We start from the raw sequence: 21,694 nt of genomic DNA, 5'->3' as shown, positions 1-21,694 counted from the left end.
ATGGTACCTTTTAGTAAGATGTAGTTTCTCTGCTTATCCCTTTTTAATTAGATTTTTGCTTTTGTTTTGTCTGAGATCATGATTGTTATTCCTGCTTTTTTCTTTTAAACATCAACTAAATAAGAGATTCTGCTCCAGCCCCTTACTTTTACTCTATGTGTCTCTTTGCTTAGGTATGTTTTTTGCAAACAACAGACTGTCATTCTAGTTTTTAATATACTCTGCTAACTACTTTAATTTTATAAGTAAGTTCATCCCACTCACATACATAGGTATGATTACTATATAGTTCCCTCCATTCTACTTTTCCTATTTATCCTCTGCGCTCGCTTGTATTCTTTCTGTGTGTGTGTGCGCGCATTTCTCTCTTCTTCAGTCTGTTTTGTGTCTCACCACTGCCTCCTCTAATCTGCCCTCCCTTTTATAGGATGGACATACACACACACACACATCCCTTTCTCTTACTTTCCCTCCCCTCTTACTTCTCTGTAGAGCAAGATAGATTTCTGTCCCCAACTATATGTTATTTCCTCTTTGAGCCAATTCCAATGAGTAAGATTCAAATATTGTCCACTCCCTCCACCTCCACAGTAAAAGCTCTTCCATTCATAACATTTTTAGGAGATAATTTACCCCATTTTGTCTTTCTCTTCCTCCTTTTACAATGCATCCCTCTTGCTCACTCTTAAATTTTATTTTCTAGAAATCATTCTATCATAATCAACTCACACTTGTGCTCTTTATGTATACTCCTGACTGCCCTAATAATGACAAAACTCTTTGGAGTTACAAGTACCTATCATCCTCTCTTGTAAAAAACATAAATAGTTTAACCTTATTAAATCCTTTATGATATCTTTTTATGTTTCTCTTGAGTCCTGTCTTTGAAAAATTACATTTTCTGTTCAGCTTTGTTCTTTTCATCAGGAGTGCCTGCACACCCTCTATTTTATTAAATACCCATTTCCCTCCAGCAGAATTATATTCAGTTTTCTCCTTTGCTCTGCAGAATATTACATTCCAAACAATCTAATCCTTTCATACAGAAGTTTTTTAATCTTGTGCGATCCTGAATGTAGCTCCATACTGAATTGTCTCTGGCTGCTTGCAATATTTTCTTCTTAACTCCACAATTTGACAATATTTCTGGTTTTTAATTTAGGATTTTTTTCAAGAGGTGAGCAGTAGATTCTCCATTTTTACTATACCCTCTGGTTCTAGGATATCAGGACAATTTTCCTTGATAATTTCTTGAAACATGATGCCTAGGTTTTAGTTTTAGTTTTGTTTTGATCATGGCTTTTAGGCAATCCCTCCCCAAGGAGAGAGGAAGGCAACTGGGATTAAATGACTTGCCCAGGGTCATACAACTGGTGTCAAGTGCCTGAGGCTGCATTTGACTTCTGATGTCAAGGCTGATACTCTATCCACTCCACCACCTAACTTCATTTCAACAATTCTCAATTTATCTTCAATCTCTTCTTAAGTTAGATGTTTACCAATGAGATATTTCACCTTTTCTCTCCTATTTTTTAATTTTTTTGATTTTGTTTTATGCTTTTCTCATGTCTCAAAAGGATATTAATTTCCCAGTTCTAATTTTTAAAGATGACTTCTGTGACTTTTTTGTGCCTCTTTTTACATAGGCCAATTCTGCTTTTTAAGCAGTTTTCTTCTGTAATTTTTTGCAATTCTTTTTTCATTTGGCTAATTCTGTTTTTTAAGGTGTTGCTTTTTTCAGTATTTTCTTTCATTTCTTTTACCAATTTTTTTTCTACCTCTCATTTGATTTTTAAAATCCTTTTTAGAATTCTTCAAGAAATTCTTTTTTGGGCCTGAGACTAATTCACTTTTTTTTTTTTTAAAGTTTTACATGTAGCTCTTTTTGAAGCAGGTTGGGGTCCCTTTAATAAATTATTATTTCCTATTGATCTGTGATTCCTTTCAGATTCCTAGCCCCTCCTGGCTGAGGCATATCCTCCCCAGACAAGTTGTCTCTCCAGGATGCCAGAGTCTTTGACTGAATTACAAATCCTGGTCAAAAAGCATTCCTTTGAATTCTAAAGGACTTGTCCCAGGCCCCTACTAGATCTGAGCCAACTTGGGCTCTCCCAGCCCCTACTGGTTCTGATCTGCTCAGGCTTCCCAACCCCACAAAGACACCCAATATAATAAGCTTCCATCAACTAAAGTTTTTGCAGATAGATCTTGGCAGCTCCCTTTTCTGCTAGGACTTTCTGTCCACTGAGAACTGCATTCTCAATGCAAAACTCCATTTTCCATAGATCTGCCACATAGAAGTCATTCTCTGGTTAAACTGTTAACAATATGTTAACAATGTTAAACTATCTAACAATAACTTTCATTTTACAACTAATATTTGGGAATGAGTGAATTCTTTCACTCCTAAAACCTGTGGCTGATTTAATGGGGATTCTTAATAACTCTCTTATAGCCATTAATCTCTAGACCACTAGGAATCTAGACCACTCAAACAGCATCATTTTGACTGCTGTTTTCTGAGTTTGTGTCTTAATACCCTTGTCACTATGGTATTATTTTATGGTCAGTTTTCTTTTGTTATTTGCTAGTTTTTACAGTCTGTTTCTTGATTTTTAATTTTATGTTAAAGTTGAGCTCTGCTCCCAGAGTGGACAGAGTACTGTCTCAAGCTTCAGGTTTTTCATGCTGCTGTTTCACAGAGGTAGTACTGGACAGAGTGTAGGGTGGTGATCTATAAACTTTTTTTAAAATAACTTTTTATTGATAGAACTCATGCCAGGGTAATTTTTTACAGCATTATCCCTTGCATTCACTTCTGTTCCGATTTTTCCCCTCCCTCCCTCCACCCCCTCCCCCAGATGGCAAGCAAGGTGATCTTTATATAAACTTTTATTTTTCCAAGGTGGAATGATCTAAGAAGAGGTATGTTCTTCAAGTCTGTGTTCTACTCTGTGAACCACCACAAGCATTCTTCTCTATCCTGAAACTATAACGCAGAGTCTCTGCTCCCCTATAGCCATAAATGCTTTCATTCCTTATGATTCTGGAATTGTGACTCAGGTTCCTGCTCTCCTAAGGTCATAAGTATCAGTACTTCTTTATGCTTAGGATCTGAAGCTCTCCCGTGAACAGCCACAAGCATTCTTCCCCATCCTGAAACTGTGACTAGAGTCTCTGCTCTCCTGCAGCCACAAGTGTTAGTATATGGATAATCCTCCATGCTCTGAGACTGCAACCCAGAATCATATATTTGCAATCCTGCACCCAGTGTTAGCAAAGGATGCCCTATTATCTCCTTCTGACAAGTTGTATGATCTCCTTAGTGTTTGTGGGCTAAGAGCTCCTGAAGTTGCTGCCACTAATCATGAATCTGCCTCCAAGGCCTGCTACTGACTTTTTGGGGTACAGTCTGTTCTGGGCCCAACCACCAACTCATTAAGACAGACCTTTCCCACCAATCTCTTTAGGTTGTCTTAGGCTGGAAAATTATTTCACCCAGACTTTTTGTTGGTTCTGCTGATCCAGAATTTGATTTGAGGTTTTATTTTAAAGTTGTTTGGAGAGGAATTTGGGAGAGTGTAGGTTTTGCTTTGCCATTTTGGTGCTGCCCATGACCACACCTTACTCTTAACTTTGCTGACTTCATTCTGCATTACTGTCAGCCTCTGCATCCTTCTCTGTATCACTCTATTTATTGTGTCTTGTAGTACAGTAATATTCCTTTACATTTATGCATGACAATTTGTTAAGCCACACCCTAATTCTTCCATCTTCTCACAAGTTGAGATTTATTTTTTTATACTCCAAAAATAAGTTAAGACCAGTCAACTTCTGGTCTTTTAAACTGTTGACAAATCAATCAATCAACATTTATGTGACAGGAACTGTGTTAGGAATTGGGGATACAAATAAAACAACCTCTAATTGAAAGAAATGTACATTCTAATAAAGAAGAGAAAAAGAATCTATATAAGCCTAGACAGAATAAATATAAAGATGGGGATAATGATCATACCCATCTCTCAGGGTTAATATAAAGATTAGATAATATTTGCAAATCACTTTGTGAATCTCAAAGTATGATATAAATGCTATAAGAAGAATAAATACAAAATACAAAGTCCTTCCTGTCTGATAAGAGCACTAGCAGTTGCAAGGATCGTGAAAGCTGCATGTAGAAAATGGGGCCTGAACTACTTCTTGAACTATTCTGTGCAGCAGAGGTTAAGGAGGGAGTATGTTCCAGTCATGAGACACAGCCAGAAGAACCAGTGTAAAAGGAGAGAAATGAGAAGTTAAATGTTTTGTGTGGGAAAAGAAAAGAGATTAGTTTGGCTGAACTGCAAAGTATGAGGTAAGTTAGAGGGAAAAAGGCTGTCCAAAGAGATTGGAAAGATAGACCTGGAATATAATGGGCTTTAAAAATTAATGAAGAGCTTATATTTGATTCTAGAAGCAACAGAAAGACAACAGATGTTGGAATCTTTACAAACTGCTAACTAATTAGAGTTGATCTGATCTTACAAGAAGATGTTTTGGGCCAGAACCTGAAACAAGGTACTAAGTAGAACTAATTAGTACAATACTTGTGTTTACACCTTTACTCATTGGAGTTCACAAGTTTGCCAGATTCACAAAGTAAACTTTGTAACTTTGTGAATTCACACCTCCCTTAAAGCTCTTAGGGCCAGAGAGCACTGTGGGAGAAAACCCATAATCCCATTCTCTCAGCAGAGTCATATATAAGGCCAGTGAAGAGAGATCTATTCCAGAATATTTTCCACTTGGCTGGTGGCAGAAGAGAGTTCAGCTGGATTGGAGAGGAGCACTCTGGTGCAGACACAGAGCACTTTGGGAGATGTGAATTCACATTTTAATCCTTGAAAAGTGCATAAATTAAATAATACGAACAACTCACCTATAACACATTACATTCAGATACAGAGCATTTTTGCTTTTGACCTTTACAACTACCCTGTGGGTAGTAAGGCAAGAATTATTACACCCATTAAATTCTGAGCCACAGAGTTAACATAAAGACTAGTGAAGTTTAGATTCCCCAAATGTTAACAAATGACATACCTCCTCTCTTTTTCTCATTTCTCATTTCCCATTTATGTACTGGATTGGATGCAGTGATCTGAATAATCCCAAATTTTCCATCTGAGGTTCCAAACAGAAGATCCTCTCCAGATTCACCTAGAAAATTGAGAAATGAATGTTTCTCCCATTTACAATTGAATCTTTAAGAAAAACTTATTTTCCTAACAGTTTTATGGGGAAAATTTTTAATTCTATGCAATGGAAAATAATTTGAATTAGTTTTGGTTACATCTTCATAGAATGTAAGAGCTAGAAAAGACTTCTAATCAGGTCTAGTCCCATTGTCTTAAGGAACAATATGAACTAGCAAATGGCTAATTAGTAACACTGTTGGCACTAAAATCCAAATCTCCTCATCCCCAAACTCCAGCTCTTCCTTGATTCTTTTAACTACTAGATAGGATGCCCCCAAAACCTTAATGCAGATTTAAACTATTAAAGCTTTAATATGAAATTTATTTACTTATTAACAGCAAAGCTTTGATAATTTATTTAAATTTTGATTGATTAAATAATTGATATTAATTTAATATTGAAGCTCTAATTGGTTAAGACAGACATTGGACTTTTAGGATACCCTGTATTTATGCCAATACTTCAAAGAATGATAACCATATCAGTATGAGAACTCCTTCCACTGACAAAAGCTCACTCTACATCTCTAACCATAACAGATATATAATCTGGTTGATAACTTTCTAGATTCATTTTTGACCAGTTAAAGACAGAACATACCAACTATCATATTTACCTGAGCATAAAATTTGATTTTAAAAACAGAACATAAATTTTAAAAGGACATCATATTTAAAGCTATATGGTACTTTAATGATAACTATGGCCTTTTGTTCCCATAAATCTCCCCATGTTTGCAGTAGTTATACAGAATATCTTCTTCTTAAGTCTTAATTAGTCTGCATTGTAAGATACCCAACCAGGAAGTAAGACTTTTTGATTTTTAAACACCATTATGTTAGAAATTATGAAATTTGGGTCACTAAACAAGAGAAGATAAAAATGATAAAATAACAAATAATTCATAAACTATTTTGCCTGGATGTTAAAGATTTTCACAATCTGGCTGAAACCTTCCTTTCCAGACTTATTATTTCATGAATGGTCTTTATGATCCAGTCAAACAGGGCTACTTGCGGTTTCCTGCACTTGACATTCCATTTCACGTCTTTGTATAGGCTATTGTATCACTCTCTAAAACATCTGTAGAAAACAGGATATTACCCTTATTTGTGCTTACATCTTACCCTCCCCTCATATCCTCTATGAAAGCAGTGACATCTTTTCTAAGCTTTGTCTCTCTGCCCACACTTACACACACACACACACACACACACACACACACACACATACACACACATATATATATATATATATATATATATATATATATACTACTCTGCATATAGTAGATAATATTTGCTGAATGAATGAATAGGAATATTTTAAGGTACATAATTTGACCTATGTAATACAAATGATATTATAATAGGATTTGATTTTTTTTTTTTTTTTTGCTGAGGCAATTGGGGTTAAGTGACTTGCCCAGGGTCACACAGCTAGGAAATATTAAGTGTCTGAGGTCACATTTGAACTCAAATCCTCCTGACTTCAGGACTGGTGCTCTATCCACTGTGCCACTTAGCTGTCCCAATAGGATTTGATTTTATCAGTTCTTTCCATTTAAAAAAAATACTTATAGAACTGTCCTTTATAAATCCAAAGGTTAGGCTTCCAGCAACTATATATACATACCACTCACTGAAACTACAAAATATATATTAAAGAAAAAAGTTAACAAACATGTTTTATAAGGGTGTTCAAAAATAATTGGATTTTAGAGTGATAAAGAGACTTTTCTCTTTAGAGGAGAGTATTTCAATTCCTTCATTTCAAGAGATGAGAGATAATGAAATTATTTTGTGGCAGAGTAGTGGTCAGGACTAGAACCCAGGATTCTGAGAGTAGTAAGTACCTCCTTTTGTACCACAATGTTCATTTATTTCTTTAAAACATACTGTGACAGATGTCTGAGCTGTTTCTGTGTGGTGTTTATTAGAGGTGCTAATGGTTTTCCTGATTTCCTCCATTGTTAAGAGTTTTTTCTTTTTAAATTTACAAAAATCAAATAAAAATGGTCATTCATGGAACAACAGAAAAGGATAATAAATGAAACTACAAATTTCTATAATGTACAGACTGCTTCTCTTTCAAAATATATTATAAATTCATTATTTAATTTTAAAAATAAAACACTATAAAAGAATAATATAAACATATAACTAAAGGTTATATGGTATTGATAAAAACCTTTAGTTTCAGATATAAATAACTTAATGTGTTGTTCTACTTCAGTATGAAAATGCCATCTATTTACCACCATTCCCATTGTGTAAGGCAAGGACTGTAGGGGGACCAGGAACTTCCACTTCATACATCATATCAGACCCCTGAGGAAAAACATGACATGAAAACATTAAAATAATGGAATTCAAAATCATGTCCTTTAATTAACAACAAATATTCCTATGGTTATAAGTATTCAAATATAATATTCTGCATGAGCTTTACTGAGATGGGGAGGGGGTATTCCTGTAAATGACTGGCTTTGAAAGAGTATGGGGAAATGTATCTATGACAGACATATTTATAAGCTTAATCTGCATTATTAACATTTTCTTCATAACTTTTTTAAGTCTAGACAATAAACAAAGCAATCAATTAAGTCTTGATTTGTAGTACTTATCAGTTTTCAAGGTTTAATTGCTCACAATGAAAATTTAACAATTGGCTTTCATTGACCTAACAAGCTGGCTCCAAAACACCCCTAGTTCTGCAAAAAAATGGAAAAAAAAAGGGAATGGAAAGGAGAAAGGAAAAAAGGTCAGGAAAAGGGGAAGAGGGAAACCCTATAATTGTATAACAAACCTGCGAATCCTCACTTGTGAGCAGAGCCTGGGCTCAGTTGGGGAAGGGGGAGCAACAAAACTCAAGTCAAACATGGTCCTGTCTTCAAGAGGCTTATTTAGAAAATGGCCAAATTAATGTTTAAAATATTGTTGACTGATTTTTTTTTTGGCTTCATTTTTTAAAAAATTTGCTTAATTATAAAGTTATCACTGACATAAATCACTGATTTGGACTTAATGGTGGGCTAAGCTAAGCACATGATTCTCCCTTTGTTGTTGTTATTCAGTCATTTCAGTCATGTCTGACTCTTTGTGACTCCATATGGAATTTTCTTTTTTTTTTTTAATTTAAATTTTATTTTATTTAATAATAACTTTGTATTGACAGAATCCATGCCAGGGTAATTTTTTACAACATTATCCCTTGCACTCGCTTATGTTTCGTTTTTTCCCCTCCCTCCCTCCACCCCCCCCCAAGATGGCAAGCAGTCCTATATATGTTAAATATGTTGCAGTATATCCTAGATATAATACATATTTGCAGAACCGAACAGTTCTCTTGTTGCACAGGGAGAATTGGATTCAGAAGGTAAAAATAACTCGGGAAGAAAATCAAAAATGCAAATAGTTTACATTCGTTTCCCAGTGTTCTTTCTCTGAGTGTAGCTGTCTCTGTCCATCATTTATCCATTGAAACTCAGTTAGGTCTCTTTGTCATAGAAATCCACTTCCATCAGAATACATCCTCATACAATATCGTTGTCGAAGTGTATAATGATCTCCTGGTTCTGCTCATCTCACTTAGCATCAGTCCATGTAGGTCTCTCCAAGTCTCTCTGTATTCGTCCTGCTGGTCATTCCTTACAGAGCAATAATATTCCCATATGGAATTTTCTTAACAAAGACACTGGAGTGGTTTGCCATTTCCTTCTCTAGCTCATTTTGCTGATGAGGAAATGGAGGCAAACCAGATTAAGTGATTTACCCAGGGTCATACAGCTAATAAGTGTCTGAACCTGGATTTCAATTTAGGAAAATGAGACTTCCTGACTCTAGACCAAATACTCTATCCACTGTACCTCCTAGCTACCCTTAAATGCACAGTGCAATGAGAAGACATCTAAGATCATCCCAAACTCTAAATCTCTGATCTTATACCAGAGGCCAACTCTTCATTTTGTTGTTGTTGAATTTGGAGCAAGAAAGTGTTGAAGGCAAGATCTGAACTCATTTGGATAAGTCTCTCTGATTCCAAGCCCAATAGTCTATCCATTGTACCATGATTTTCCTGTCATGATTTTCCCTGTATCCACCCAAATCACATGTGTCTTCTTCCTCGATCTCCAGGAAGAAGAAGAAATGTATAGCACAGCTTTTTGTGGTGGCAAAAAAACTTGAAATTAAGGGGATATTCCTCAATTGGGAAATGGCTAAACAAGTTGTGGTATAAGAATGTAATGGAATACTATTGTACTATAAGAAATGATGAACAGGCTGATTTCAGAAAAACTTGAGAAGCCTTACATGAACTGATGCAAAGTAAAGTGAGCAGAACCAGGAAAACATTGTTTACAATAACAACAACACTGTTCGATGATTAACTATGAAAGACTTAGCTTTTCTCAGCAATTGTCCAAGACAATTCCAAAAGACTCATGATGCCGTCTACATCCAGAGAAAGAAGTATGGAATCTGAACACAAATTAAAGCACTTTTTAATGTTGTTTTGTCTTTTCTTTCTCTCTCTCTTTTTAAAGCCTTTTTGTTCTAATTCTTCTTTCACATTACTTAGGTGGAAATGATTAACATGATTATACATACATAATCTATATTAGATTGCTTGCTATCTTGAGGAGAGAGGAGAAGGAGGGAGGGAAAAATCTGAAATTCAAAATCTTATAAAAAATGAATTTTGAAAACTATCTTTACATGTAATTGGAAAAAATAAAATACGATTGGTAGGAAAAATAAAAATGACAAATTTTTTTTTTTTTAAAAAAGAAGAGAAGCACAGAAGTTCTTGGATATTAAGCATACTTTGATATTGCCAGGAATTTGGGTCAGAATAATCTCCAAACAACAAAACTGGGTGCAGAACCTTAAACTCTGTCTCCCTACAATTGCCAAAAAAAAACTGTGCACATTTTGCTCAAATTAACAAGACAGTTTAAAATAGAAATCCAATGTAACACTTAAATTACCAAAAATAGTAACCAAGAAAATGTGATTCTCTATAGAGGTATCCTTGGATAAATTTCTTCAGTAATTATTATTATTTTAAATTAAGAGAAAGGGACATGTGTGTGTATGTGTGCGCATGTGCATGTGTACATGTATGCATGTGGATGTATGTGTAGAGTCACACTGGACTGCTAGCTTACTCCCATTCCCTGGTGTCCCCCATGTCCTCAGTTTCCCCTTTTAGAATTCTGAGGATCTTTTGAAGGGCAGCTCAGATAGCATTATCTTACTTAAGGCCTTTCCTCATTGCTTTTTCTCTATGAAATTGTTTTGTGTAAGTTAGTACAGAATTAGTTACTTATTTGTTTAATTCTCTTAATCCAAAGAACAGGAGCTTGCCTTTGTATTCCTAGCTTTATAATAAATTCTTCTTGAATTGAATATGGCTTATATATGCAAAAGAAGGAAGCTAACAATAGTCACCTGTAAAACTCGAAGCACTCTGTCCTGACAGGCCAGGATAGGTATAATACAAGGCAATTTTTCAACTGGGAGACAGATCACATCGTTGATTTTGTCCCCCGACAGGTAGTAATGTTGGTCTTTGCAGTCACAGTAATGGTTATAGATGTAACTGGCACACAGGAAGAGATCTGAGCCAGAGATGTGCCTGGGAATGAGAGACAACATGGCAATTAAAAAGTCATTTCTCACTGAACCATGGCCCTAGATTTAGTTTGATCTAAGTTCAAATCCAGCCTCAGGCTCATGAAACTTACAAGTCACTTAACCCTGACTGCTTCTTTAAAAAAAGTCATTTCTTGAAACAGCAAACGGGTGATTCAATTTTCTTGTGAGACTAATGTGAAAGTCAGTTCACGTTTACCAAATGCTAAAATTCCTCTATTTACCTTGAAGGGTCCTTAATACCTTTCTTCACTTCCCTCCTTAAATTTCCATCTTATACTGCTACAATTTTTACAATTTCATTTTTATGCTGCTATAATTTTTATGATAATCTTGAAGAAGAGACAGTTCAGCATTCTCCTGGAAATATTTAAATTGGAGAAAATGAAAGCAGAGACACTATAAATGTAATTGTGTATTACTGGAAACAAGTGACTGATTAAAGATAGTTATCTTAAGAATAATTTGTTTCTCTTAAAATTTTACAGCACACTAAGAAGAAACTCTTAACAGTTCAAGTAAAAAACATTGAGTTTTAAAAATTATTTTAAAAATATAATTGATCACTGTGGTGAGAGTAATATTTACTCAAGTTACTATCCTATGAGTTAAGCAAGCTTTTTTTTTTTTTTTTTGGTTCTGTCTTTCTCTAAGAAGCAGAAGAACCATCTCCAAAGCTTAATCTGGCAAGGAAACTAAGGCTTTTAATCCACTGAGGCAGAATTATGAGGTATAACCATGGTACTCAGCATCATCTAATGGTTAAGGAATAAGAATGTGGCTGAAGGGTTTCTAGGTTCATTATCTCTGTGACACACCCTACCATCTATCTCCCTCAGGGACCCAATGCCTTTTACTTTTCCATGCATCTACACCCTAATACTAATCCTACTTTTTGGAAGAATTTGACTAATTTTTACTATATACTTTTAAAAGTTCAGTGTGTCATCCCAACTAGCTCAATGTGGATATTTTAAAGAGAATAAATCTGAGGCCCCAGGCCTTGGTAAGATGCAACATAAAAGAGATCCTCTCTGACTTTCACGAAATGGTATCAACTGGATGGTCACCAACTCATAAGGCCAGCCCTATTGGCAACAAAAGGTTAATATAGAACAAAGTGACAGTAAATCAGTATAAATGCTCAGAATCGGGAGTTTTCTTTGAATCTAACTCTATTTCTTTGTTTTAAAAAAAAAAGTCTACACAGCTTTTACAAAGACAGAAAAACATATGAGAAAGGCAAAATTATCAAAAACATAAAATTGAGAATTAGATCTTTTAAATAGCATATATGGCCTATATCTGTGCCTCCAGGGTCAATGAGGATGAAATTGTTCCCACATACCATAATATATTAAAATACAGGTCTCTGTCAAAAACTCCTCAGCCTTCAAGAAAATCTAATATATGGGGTGGGGGAGTAGGGGGAAAGGGAGAATGAAATTATCAACATACATAGCTTTGATGCTTTCAGTGAGATTAGTTTCAAATGAAAGAAACTGCTTTCCCCTCTTCGTGAAACCTCTGATTTCAGAGCCTGTAGCCACAAAAATCTTCTCCTGTGGTGTGTTAAGTGCTCCTCCTAACTCCAGCCGTGCAATTTTCAGTCCTGGTAAAGTCTTGAACACCGGCTGTAAGAGTCATTAATGAAATAATTAATAAGCCTTTTTAAAAAAAAACTTCCTTTTAGTCATTAAAGAATACTGAGTTTCACATATAAAGTGCCACAGTATTAATGAGTACAATGAGATAAAATTTCTATTGTTAGCATTCTTTTCTGTTAAATGTTTCTTAAAAGTATGCTTATTTATAAACATATTTTCACAAAGCTAAAGACCAAGAGCTGTTAATATAGAGCGGGAAATAGCAACTAATAAATTCACAAGGGTCTTGTCTATACCTCAAAAATATCCATTTGAATAAGCTGTTTATTTGAACTAATACTTCCTTAATCCTTTACAATCATTGCTGCCTGACATTTCAGCTGAAGTATGTGAATTTAAATCCCCCGATACCTATACTAATAGCATAAAATTTTACTTTACTTTTGCTAACAGAGAATTATTCTTCAGAGCAGAATTATAAACAGAACCCATGATTTTACTCATACTTCTCTGCTAATGATTTTCTGATTGGTTTATCTTTAAAAAATTTTTTTTTTTTAATTCACAAATATTTCTTTCACTACCAATTTCCCCTTCTCTGGCTTTTAAAAAAAGAAAAAAAAAACTTTTTTTTTTTTTTTTAACACCCATGTATAGTCAAGCAAACAAATCCCCACATTGGCCATATCCCAAAAATGTGTGTCACATTTCGTATCTTGAATCTATCAACTCTCCAGGTAGGCAGCATATTTTTGGACACTATGGTGGCCAGAATTCTCCATCTTTCAAAGTTGTTTGTCTCTCCAGTGTTGTTCTCCTGGTTTTACTCTGCATCAGGGCAGAGAAGTCTTCCCAGATTTCTCTGAAACAATCCCTTTCATTATTCCATAATTTGTTCAGTCATTCTCTAAGTAGAAGGCATCCCATCCCCTTAGTTCCCAATTTTTTGCCATTAAAAAAAAGAGAAGTTATGAACAGTTTTCTATATATAAATCCTTTTCCTTTTTTCCTCCTCTTTGGGGTACAGGTTTATCCCAAAAGGCATATAAATAAGGTCAAAGGGCATATAAACAATTTAGTGAATCTTCAGGCCTGGTCTAAAGCTGCTTTTTTGTGATGAGTTACCAATTCATAGTTCTTTGTGCATGTATGCATGCACATTGTAAGCAAAACCATGCTTTCAGATAAGTTTCTAGGTAAAATATATATGTGCACACACACACACACACACACACACACACACTTTACATGCAACCAGAAAGAGCCCAAGTACCACACATGTGTACGTATGTCTATGTATGTGTGTATATACGTATATATACGCATATATACACATACATGGACATTATTATAGCCATGCATAATATATACAAATATATGGTATAGATATGTATATCTGACTCATTTTATGTATACATACATATTTATATATATGTGCCTATGTGTATTTTGTAGATGTGTGACATATGTATATTGAATATACTGTGTTTCCCTGATAATAAGACCTATCCCAAAAATAAGCCCTCCCCTTACTGTGTAAGATTCCTCTAAAATAAGCCCTATTGAGATTGCTACTGTAGTGAAGGTGATCCCCTGTGCTACACGCTACATTACGGTACCCTCTGTATGCACCATCCCTCCCCTTCCCCTCTCCCCCCGGGTGAAATGCACACCACGCTCCGAGCTGCATCCAATCAGAGCTGCAGCAGTGAGTGCAGCATCCTGTTCTTCCCCAGTGATTTGCTTGCTGGCGCCATTGAGAGCAGTGCCATGGAGGAGAGCTGAGGCAGGACAACATAAAAACCCGGTATGTAAGTGGGAGTGAGGGGGCATGATGGAGGATAAAAGGGGCATGATGGGGGATAAAAGAAGAACTCAGGGGGCATGATGGAGGATAGAAGGGGCACTCAGGGAGCATTGCTGTCAATGTTCATTAAAATAAGCCCTCCCCTGAAAATAAGCCCTCTGGTGGGTTTTTTTTTTTTTCTGTCCAAAAAAAATAATAAGACAGTGTCTTATTATTGGGGAAACACGGTGTGTGTGTGTGTAAAAGAGAGAAATGACAGGGGCAGAGCTATGATTTTATCAGTGTAGGAAGTTCCCAGGAAGAATCTCCCTTTCAGCCAATGCTCATTCTGCAGCCTTGAATCTTACAGAGTTGTCAAGGGCAATGAGAGTTTTAAGTGATCTGCCCTGGGTCATACAATAATATGATGATTCAATTTTCTTGTGAGACTAATGTGAAAGTCAGTTCACGTCTACCAAGGCCAAGGCTCTACAAATCATGCCCCACTACTTTTACACATACACACACACACACACACACACACACACACACACACGTGTGTGTGTATATATATATATATATTCCTAGAAAATAATGAAAAGGTAATTGTATAGTTTTACATTAAAAAAATTTTTCTCCTCTAGATGTCAATGAGTGGAAGCAGCCCAGTTTTCCCACAACTAAATGTAAAGTATGGGCTAGCTTCCTGGAGGCCTCAGGGTCAGCCAGAGACAGGATAAGCAAAAGACCTTGGTCTTTAGGGGGAGAAGTAAAAGAGATGGACAAAACTGCCACAAGCTCTCCACCAACCTCCCTTCTCCTGGTCCTCTGGCAAAGTGAGTCTGGCTGTCTCATTCTACCCTCTAATCCCTCCTTCGATTCTCTGTATACACCAAAAGATTGAGCAGCACGGAATAGTGAGAAGGGCCATTTTTCCAAACATATGCCAATAGAGTATTGGCCAATCGGTAATTAACTTTAAGTGCTCGGTTGTCTGATTCCAGTGCACCTATTCAGAGGTTCAGTCCTTTACAAACTACTCCAACAAAGATACTTCTTAAAACACCAAGACATGATAGAGGAGAAACTGTACTAAATGCATTCTGCCAACACATCTCCACAAAGAGAGACAATTGGGAGTCTATGGACACTAAGTCCCTCCAGACAAGCATGGTAGGAAGACAGGGTGGACCAGGTTTTAGCCAAGGATACTAGAGTTGCATGAACTCTGACTACAAGGTAGACTCAAAAACCTGAGAGACTCAGAGAGTGAGGACAACAGCCCTTGCACAGAATACACTGCATATACTGCCCCAAATTGTCTGGTCATTCCTGATTATTATCCAGACATAAACCAGAGAGCAATAATAAAAAAGACTCCACCATTCCTTCCAGAATTGTATAAAGCCTAGTCCCCAAACAGTCTCAATTCATAAAGTATCACGAGGAAAATGAATAAATACAAGAAAACACTAATAGTAAAAAGACACAGAACTAGCCATGCTTAAGATACAGACCCAGAAAAAAAAGAGAATAACTCCAAATCATTTATAAACAAAGCCACAAATAAAATTATAGATGTGCCTCAGCTCCTGGAATTCAGGGGAAAAATGAACTAAGAGCAAAAATTAAAAATTATCAAATGAGAGCTCTAAAGGAAAGAATATGAAAGTAAAAACTCTAGGGGGAAAAAACCTGGAAAAAGAATAAAAAAGCTTTAAACAGGAGGTACAAAATTTTACTCAAATAACAGATGAAAATTAGACTTGAGCAAATAAAACAAGACATGAGGTAGTCTTCTGGCATCAAGAGGATGCAAAGACAGATACACTTCTTGTCCTTAGAGAATTTATATTATTTTATGGAAGAGACAATATGTATGTGTGTAAATATGATTACAATATGTAAAAAGTAATACAAAATAAACTGAGGAAGAGGGAATGAGAGTTGCAGGGAGACGTGTGTACAAAGAAAGGGCTTTTAAAGAAGGAATCACATGTACAGAGTTATGAAGGGGACAAGAGATTCTAAGAAATAAAGATAAATTTCGGACATGGGAGACACCAGTACCAAGAAGAGACGGACGATGGAGTATCAGTTCTTGGGAAAAGTAAAGATGTGTTTCAGAAGTAAAGTATAGTGTATGGTAGGGTTAGAAAGGGAAAGGAAAAGCCTGAAAAGCTAAACAGAGCAGCTCATATTTGACACCACAGATAAGAGGGAGCTAGCTATTGGACTTTAGTAAGTAGAGAGGAATAGTCACACCTATACTTCAGAAAGATAACTTTGGCAGCTCTTCAAAGAATGAATTGTAGAGGATACAGGCTGAAGACAGAGATATCAATGAGGAAGCTCCTGTCTAGATATGAGGTGATGACGGCCTAAATAAGGGCAGTAGCTCAATGAATAAAGAGTAGGGGTAAGACACTGCCAAAGTAGACCTGTCAAGATTTGGCAACTGAAGGGATATATGGGGTGAGAGTGAGATGATGTCAAGAATGATAGCAAGCTAAGGACACCCTGGATAGTAATAGAAAAAGTACAGAATGGAAGCTTCTTTCTCCCTTTTTGGAAGGAAAGATGATGAATTTAGTTTGAAACATGCTTAATTTGAGATGCCTTTGGGATATCCAATAGTCTTTGAATGGATTTCCCAGCAAATGTCCCCAAAGCATCTAAGCCTACAAAGGCTTTCTAATCAAAGGCATGATCAGAACTCAAGAGAACAATTAGGGTCTGATAAATAGATTTAGTTGTCATCTGTATGTTCAATTCATGGGAGCTAATGCAGTAATCAAATAAAAGAGCAGCAGAGGAGCCATGGGGGGTTACACTCACAGTTAGAGACATGATAGGAACAATGAACGAGCAAAGGAAGCCAAGAAGAAGCAGATACCTACAAGAAAACTAGAGACAAAAGGTTCAGAAACCTAGAGAGATATTGCACCAAACTCAGCAAAGAAGTTACAAAGAATGAAGAATGAGAAAAGGGCATTAGATTTGGAGAGGGAAAGCTCATCAACCACTTTTAGAGAAAGGCAATTCAGTTGAATGATGAGGCCAGACAGCAAAGAGTTGAGAAGTAAGGATAATGAAAAGTAGAGACCGAATATGAACACAGCTTCTTCTAGGAGTATGTCTAAGAAAAGGAAGAGAGACAGGAGGAGAGCCTGAGGAAATGTCAGAAATCGAGAGGATTTTAGGAAACAAACTCAGGGCAGTGTAATTAAGAAAAAAGGAAAATACCAAAAACCATATCATTTACTCTATTCCATAGCTATTTACAGATAACGTGATCTAAGATGATCAAGGGCCCTTAGTAGCCTGAGGAGAGAGGATGTTTGTACTTCTGTTCTTTATCGCTTTGCAAAAACTAAAAAAAGAAAAAGAAAAATCTTTCCCAAGTGGTAAATCCCCCCCAAAAAAATAGATCAAAAAGAATTCAGGTCTCTAGGGGACTTCAAGCTATATTATAGCAAAATCAAAAGACTGAAAAAAACAAAAGAAAATTTAAGATTCCAAGTATCAAAAACAATTGACATGGAAAACAGATCAAGAAGAAATCATCTAATAATTATTAGATTATATGAAAACTTTAAAACACAAAAAAATTGCAAGAAATCATAAAAGAAAGATGCCCAGATGTATCTGAGTCAGAAAGCAATTTAAAAATAGAATGAATCCACCATTCAACTCCTAAAAAAAAAAAAAAAAAAAAAACCCTCAATTGAACATTCTCAGGATGTTATAACCAAAATTTACAACTTCAAGGTCAAAGAAAAAAAAAAAAAGATGGGAATGGAGGCATCTTGCAGGACAGGGTACTGGGTGGGCCTTTAGTAAGGAAGACCAGAGTTCAAATGCAGCCTCACAATTACTAGTATGACTCTTGGGCAAGTCAGTTCACTGTTGTTAGCCCCTACCTAACAGAGCTAATGCAAAGGTCAAGTGAGATAATGTTTCTAAAAAGCACTTAGCATAGTGCCTGGCACATAGCAGGAATTTGCTTATTCCTTTGCCTTTCTCTTCCCTAAAAACAGGTTTAATCCTACAGTGGAAAATAGATTTTAATAGAATAGAGGAATTTCAGGCATTCCTGATGAAAAGACAGAAATTACATAGAATATAGAATCTGTGACAGGCAAAGAAACAGAAATGAGAACCCCAGAAAGATAAATATATCTGAACAACAGGAAAAAGCTAAATGATGCATAAAAGCTTACTCTAATAAGGGAATGAGAGACAATTGCCTCTTTAAAATAGAAAAGAAAAAGATAAGATAGAAAAGAAAGGCAAAGTCAAAGATCTGAGGAACGGTTATTATTATAAGAAAGGAGGAAGAAGAACTTATGTTTCCTCCTAAATGTTCCATATAAGAAGAATGCACAAACACAGGAAAAAGGGTATATGGGGAAGGTATCCCAGGAATTTTTACTCATATTTGAGCCCGACAAAGGCAGGTTGAACACACACACACACACACACACAATTTGGTAAAGAAACATAGTAAATTCAACAAGAAGACAGATGGGAACAAGAAGAAAAAAGAGGAGGGCTTAAAAGAGAAGACAGAGTCAAGGAAGAAATATTCATGATCAAAACATATTTAAACTTGGACAATAGATCAGAGGTGAGGATCAAAAGAAGGGAAGGAAAACATAAAAATTAGTAAACAGAATTCTGGACTTGATGAAGATAACTAGTAAAGAGGAAAGAAATCAGGCCACTTTGATTACTAATAACTAATGTTGATCATACTTCTCTTATTTTACCATCTTTTCATATAGAGGAAAATAGGAATGGGGAGTATAAGAGGATATAATGGAGGGACAAATATAATTAGCAATCGTAATAGTGAATATAAACTTACCCATATATATATATATATATATAATATAGGATGGGAAAATAATTAGAAATTAGAAAACAACGACCAACAATATGTTATTTATACAAAGCACACTTTAAAAACAAAAACCCATATAGATTTAAAAGAAGGGATCAGAACAAAATTTATTTTGCTTCTAGTGAATTCAAAAAAAGTAGAAATATACATCATGATATCAGAAAAGATAAAAATAAAAACATACAGGTTGTGTAATGCCAGTATAATAAAAATGACACAACTTCTTAAATTATTTTATTGATCCAGTGCCATACTAATTAAATTATCAAAATTATTGTGTAGTTCTACCAAAAACCCCACAAAATTCAACTGGAGGAATGAAAAGCAAAGTACCTCATTGGAAATAATGGAGAAAAAAATAGAAAGGAAGAGAGCCTGGCAGTAGTAAACCATACTACAAAGTAGTAACTATAAAACTATTTGATATTTGTTTATAAAAAGAAAAGAGAGAGAGAAAGGTTAGTAAATGGAATAGATTAGGCACATAAGACCAAGAAACAAACGAACTGTGTTCTGAATCTCTAGAGCAGGGGTCCTCAAACTTTTTAAATAGGGGGCCAGTTCACTGTCCCTCAGACTGTTGGAGGGCTGGACTATAGTAAAAACAAAAACTTTACTTTATGGGCCTTTAAATAAAGAAACTTCATAGCCTGGGTGAAGGAGATAATCATCCTCAGCTGCTGCATCTGGCCCGCGAGCCATAGTTTGAGGACCCCTGCTCTAGAGCTTTATATATAACATTCAAATATATATTGTCTTTTGTTGTTTTCAGATTTTTTTCCTCCACATATATGCAATCAGAATATAATTTCCTGGAATTATATCTTCTATTCTTTCTTTTGTATCCACTACAATATTTAATACAGTACTAGGTAGATAGGGGGCATTTAAAAACATCCATTAATTTAATTTTTCATGTTATCCTACAGCTAAGCTTCCATTGTTATTTTTCTCCAATTCAAAATATCTCTAATGCTAATTAAAGGTACATCTAAATTTAAATCCAAAGAACAAAGAAAATATACATTTTATTCCCAACTATGCGTGGCAATAACTTTTCCTCAGGTATTTACCAAGCAAATGAATTCCAAGCTATCTGCTGCTACCCTATATGGTATATTTGTGTCTGAAATAAATTTTCTTTTTAATTTTTTTAAACATTGTCTCTATTGTCAAGATATGCATTTTAGAATTTTTAAAACTTAAGTGTAAGAAAATGTAAGAAGAGCATAGCTCTTTCTAAAGCAAATTCCAAAATGTTCTACTTACCACAGCTTCTCCTTTTTTTATGCCAAAACATGTAGCCACCCCATCCTGATCTCCAACAACCACCTTTGATAAATTGAATAGTATAAAGTCACTATTTTTGCATTTTATTACTCATGCATAAAAAATTACTGTATTTTATTATTCAAAAATTATTTACTTGTTATCTATTCTGTGCAAGGTACTACACTCAGTACATAAACTATTATTTTGAATTTGTATAGATTGAAGAATTCTGAAAAAGTCAAACACAAAAACCCAAAGGATTATAAAATTGGACACTGGAGGAAAGGTTATGGACATATATTATAAGGAAATTGTGACTATGTGGTTTCCAAATGAGAACAGAACAAGAGTCTTAAATTGCAGCAGGGCAGATTAAACATCCAAACACCCATAAGAATTTCCAGAGATTATCCCTCAGAAAGGATTACCCCAGATGGCTGTGGTACATATTCTCCTGACATTCTTTAATGACCGATGAGGCACCTATATGTCTATAACAGTTTAAACAATAAACAAATAAATTTACCCAGAAAAATTACAATATATAATGCTAAGAGATTTTGTCCCTGATGAAGTATGACATTTTGGCTGTTAAATTTGATTCGCTAAGTGATATTATAGCATCACAGATTTATAGACAAAACTGATCTCTTAATTATTTTGGTCTAATCCCTACATTTTACAGATGAGGAAATCTCTCAGAGAGGTAAACCAATTTGTACAAAGCAACAGAGACAAGATTTGAGCTCAGCTTATCTCACTAAACTCAACATTCATTCCTACGGGGGCTAAAAAGAATACCTCTATACTAAAATGCTTGCTGATTTCTTTCTATGTAAATTCTGTTGGCACAGCATATTATCATCATTTTTGCATTTGTTTAGAAATCCTGCTCCTATACAAATGAAGTCACCCGATAAAAATCACTGAATTCATGTTTACATAAAAACAATCCATCTTGTTCATCAAATACAAAGATCACATCAAAGAGATCTTGGTGTACTCTTATTGAAAACACGATCAATAATTAAAGGAGGCATTCTCTTTATACCATATTATGTATTTTTGTTTTCTTTGTGTACTCCCAAAGACAAGGCTACAGGGAATATTAAATCAAGGCTCTAAACTTGTACATTGTTTGAGTTTGAATTGTTGAACTTCAAATGTATATTTATGTTCCCACACTATGACATACAACTAAATGTGCAGTCCACTGAGTTAGTCT

At 35.3% G+C, this 21,694-nt stretch overlaps 1 protein-coding gene across 1 annotated transcript in view; it reads right to left on the bottom strand.

Annotated features, from left to right (window-relative positions):
- BBS7 (Bardet-Biedl syndrome 7) overlaps positions 1-21,694 on the bottom strand; it is a 63,667-nt gene that overhangs the window by 35,866 nt on the left and 6,107 nt on the right. The window contains exons 3-7 of the mRNA XM_051966346.1: positions 20,467-20,529; positions 12,357-12,532; positions 10,695-10,881; positions 7,499-7,571; positions 5,086-5,202 (exon numbers count right to left, since the gene is read on the bottom strand). Coding sequence (XP_051822306.1) covers positions 5,086-5,202; positions 7,499-7,571; positions 10,695-10,881; positions 12,357-12,532; positions 20,467-20,529 — 616 coding nt within the window. The remainder of the gene's footprint in view (positions 1-5,085; positions 5,203-7,498; positions 7,572-10,694; positions 10,882-12,356; positions 12,533-20,466; positions 20,530-21,694) is intronic.

Source organism: Antechinus flavipes, chromosome 6 (assembly GCF_016432865.1).
Source record: "Antechinus flavipes isolate AdamAnt ecotype Samford, QLD, Australia chromosome 6, AdamAnt_v2, whole genome shotgun sequence".
NCBI classification, from domain to species: Eukaryota; Metazoa; Chordata; class Mammalia; order Dasyuromorphia; family Dasyuridae; genus Antechinus; species Antechinus flavipes.
Note: the sequence above shows the minus strand (reverse complement) of the source record. Positions and strands in the feature narration are given on the sequence as shown.